At 39.9% G+C, this 3,473-nt stretch overlaps 1 protein-coding gene across 1 annotated transcript; it reads left to right on the top strand.

Moving 5' to 3' along the window:
- The first annotated feature begins 359 nt into the window (after nucleotides 1–359).
- Nucleotides 360–2,829, top strand: LOC104272096 (caveolin-1-like). Its single transcript, XM_009866995.1, has one exon. The coding sequence runs from the start codon at nucleotides 360–362 to the stop codon at nucleotides 822–824; it is 465 nt and encodes a 154-aa protein (XP_009865297.1). The 3' UTR covers nucleotides 825–2,829.
- Nucleotides 2,830–3,473: the final 644 nt, after the last annotated feature.

The raw sequence follows: 3,473 nt of genomic DNA, 5'->3' as shown, positions 1-3,473 counted from the left end.
TCAAAATTCAGCGGTGTTATACAAGGAAGGATGGGAAAATTTGGATAAATACAACACATTTTATTGATGTATGCTTGAGGTGTGTAAAGAGTCAAAGTAGTGACTCCCTTTATTCCAGATCATAAAGATTTGAAACAGTCAGTTTAGGCAATGAAAGCCTGATGATTCTGTTCCCCTGGTTTGTAGACTTCAAGGGCACTGCATACCCTTAGGGCTGTAGGAGAGGAGGAAGAACATTCAGAAGGTAGATGTCTAATTTTGAGGTAATCATTGAGGTTTCCTAGTAGTCACCAGAAGAAAGCAGTTACTGAAGATTCATGGCTTAAATGATATGTTAAAATGGGCTGAATGATGTTGGGATGCAGGAAATCCATGCTTCAGTGTTTTGTTACAGGGGACCATTGCTGTCCAGGAAAGGTGTTTCTGGAATCCACCCTTGGTGTGATCATCTGACTGACCTGACTTTGTGTTCTTTGCTGCAGATTGATTTTGAAGATGTGATTGCTGAGCCAGAGGGAACACACAGCTTTGATGGGATTTGGAAGGCCAGTTTTACCACCTTCACTGTAACGAAATACTGGTTTTATCGTTTACTGTCAGCAATCTTTGGCATTCCCATGGCTCTCATCTGGGGCATCTACTTTGCCATTTTGTCTTTCCTGCACATCTGGGCAGTGGTGCCGTGCATAAGGAGCTACCTGATTGAGATCCAGTGCATTAGCCGCGTCTATTCCATCTGCATCCACACGTTCTGCGACCCACTGTTCGAGGCCATAGGCAAAATGTTCAGCAGCATCCAAGCCACAGTACGGAAAGAGATTTGAGGGACATTTCAAGGAGAGCCATCAGCCTAGGAAAGGGGTGGGGGCTTTGTGTTGTTTGGAGTGTTTTGGTGCCAGTTTCGTGTTTCCCAAAGCAATATACAGCAACTGGTGGTGGATATACTGGCCCAAAACAAAGAATCACTTGCTCAGTTTCTTTTTCTACTGTTTATTCTTACTGGACTACTTGCTTCTTTTTTCTTTTTTTTCCCTATTTTTTTCCCCCTCAGTCTGCATTTCAAACTAACCTTAAATGGCTATTCTTCCATGCCAGCCACATATCCTTTTGCTTCCTGTTCACTTCAGAGACTGAAGTGTTGTTGGATGCCTTTTTATCTCAATCTTCATTCCTCGTGAGATAAATCCACACTGATACTGAGGAACGACAAAAAATGCTTTCCGACACTATAAAGCCATTCATTTTATTGTAGCCAAAGAGTGCAGAGCTATTGCAGCAGAACGAACGTGACCAGCTGGCAGGTTTTAGCAGAATGTTCTTTTTCAATTGGATTGTCAGTTGACTGCAGCTGTTTACAGTCCTGGTCAGATATGGCGCTATGAATAAATAAACAAAGTACTGAACTAGTATATGTCCCAAAAAATCTTAAGTTTATCAGGTTGGAGACATTGACATGTGAAAGCTTTTCTTGTGCGTAAAAAGCTTTGGTCAGTGCCTTTCTGTCTCATTCTCTCTTGGAAGTTTGCATCCAGTTGTTTCTCAACCTTTGATAGGATTGCAGAAGCAAACTGCAGTTGAGAATTAAGACTGGCCATTATGGAAATATTTTCCTGACTGTGACTTATGACACATCCCTTAGCAAACATTTAGGTGCATAGGCTTTTTGTTTTGTTTTGTTTTATTCTTTTTAATTTTTTTAATATATTCATATAAATGCATATCACAGGTATGTCAGAGATAACCCTGAGTTATAAGAAAAATGGAGGTGTGCCAAACACAAGCCACAGGAGGCCAAGGAGGAGCTGCCCCTGAGAGAAACTTTTCTATCAGCTTTCAAAACTGCCCTGTCAGCAGAAGCCAGCATGCCACTAGCAGGCAGAGTATTTTCAGGATGCTTTGCTGAGTCTCGACTAATCCATCACAAGAGATGGTTTAGAAACTTCACATTTGTGGGTTGGTTTGTTCGTTTTTAGCTGCGCTGCAACATCGGGAAGTCTTAAACAGAGGGTGTTGTGCGAAACGACCATGTTGCAAAGCGCGAGGCTCAGGAAGCGATGCCTTTGCGACATGTTCTGATGCTGTGACCTGCAGGAGCTTTTTGCCCTTGTGATAGTACTGTGTTCAGAGATGCTCTCTGCATCCTCAGACAGGTTTGCATGAAGCATTTGTAAAAATAGTTGTGAGGCTAATCAGCTTTATTGTAAACCGAGCTGGAGCCTGAGCCTGCTCCAGTTGGGATCTCCAGCAAACCAGTTCTTGACCTCAGAGAGTGCAAGATTTGGCCCTTGGGATGAGCATGGAGCTGTCTGGTACACCTACAGCTTTTTTGTTTAGCGCTGATATTTCACATATTGCTTTACCTAACACGGGAGTGCCTTCGGTTCTGCCAAAGCATTGAAAGCTTTAGGAAATGCTGCATTTTTTAATGATTGGGGAGGGGGGGGACAAAGAGGGGAGAAGGTGCACAAAAAAATTTACAAAGCTATTAACTACTATTGTTTGCTTTTAAAACAGACACTGGTATGGATATAGTTTTATGTTTTTCTATGTACATAATGAAGAGTGTACTATTATAGATTTTTTTCAGTATTAAAACCAAGCGAGATTGTAAACAAGATATATTTTATCTTTTTATGAGGAAAATCACTCTGAAGAAAACCTTCTTGATTTACCATATAAACTGTATATCCTGAAAGATGTCTGTTCACTTAATTAGTCCCTAATCCAAATACATTGCTGATCCAAGACATTTACATTGTTGTTATATGCTTACAAATATAACTGACACTTTTTTTTAATTCTGCATGTACATTAATGACTACAATAAAACAATGTTTAATGGTAGCTCCTGTCCGACTTCTTTTTCCTGGAAAGTCATATTAACAAATCTCATGTTGTTGGAAAGAAAAGCCCAATATTTCCTCATAAAGAAACAGAAAGCAATGTCATTTATTTCTCAAGAAAGAACGCACAAACCCATCTTGATTTGTGGTTCAGGATCTGACTCAATAAATTTACTGCCAATAAAAAGTTACATTTTTTCCCCAAGTAAATATTTTCTTTTTGCTGCTGAATGTGTAGGCAGTAGGACTAATGAACAGAGCATCAAATCGAGAGCCTAAGCTTGTTCCTCAGTTTCCCTGCATTTCAGATTAAGATAATGATGTTTTGTGGTGGACAATAAACAGAATGATATCATAATCTAATGAATTTTTTGTAGTTCATTTCGCACAAAAGACTGGCTGTCCAGAATTCAGTCCTGGATTGCCCTGATGATAGGTAGCCCTTCAGTTAAAATTGTTTAAAGCTTTCTTTTTCAGTCCAGTGGAAACAGGATTGTTCCTAATAAAAGCTCATTAGCCTAAGCATTTAATGTATGGAAATAGGAGCATAACAGCTTTTATCCAGCCGTGTATAGACCTAACTTGTGACAGGACAGTTCTTTTCTGTGGGATTATTACACAATACCTGTC

This window comes from Apaloderma vittatum, unplaced genomic scaffold, assembly GCF_000703405.1.
Source record: "Apaloderma vittatum isolate BGI_N311 unplaced genomic scaffold, ASM70340v1 scaffold4653, whole genome shotgun sequence".
NCBI classification, from domain to species: Eukaryota; Metazoa; Chordata; class Aves; order Trogoniformes; family Trogonidae; genus Apaloderma; species Apaloderma vittatum.
This window is presented reverse-complemented; position numbering and strand designations above follow the sequence as displayed.

What these genes read in the sequence shown, in the direction of transcription:
- LOC104272096 (XM_009866995.1), top strand. Translation starts at nt 360, where the DNA reads ATGCAGGAAATCCATGCTTCAGTGTTTTGTTACAGGGGACCATTGCTG.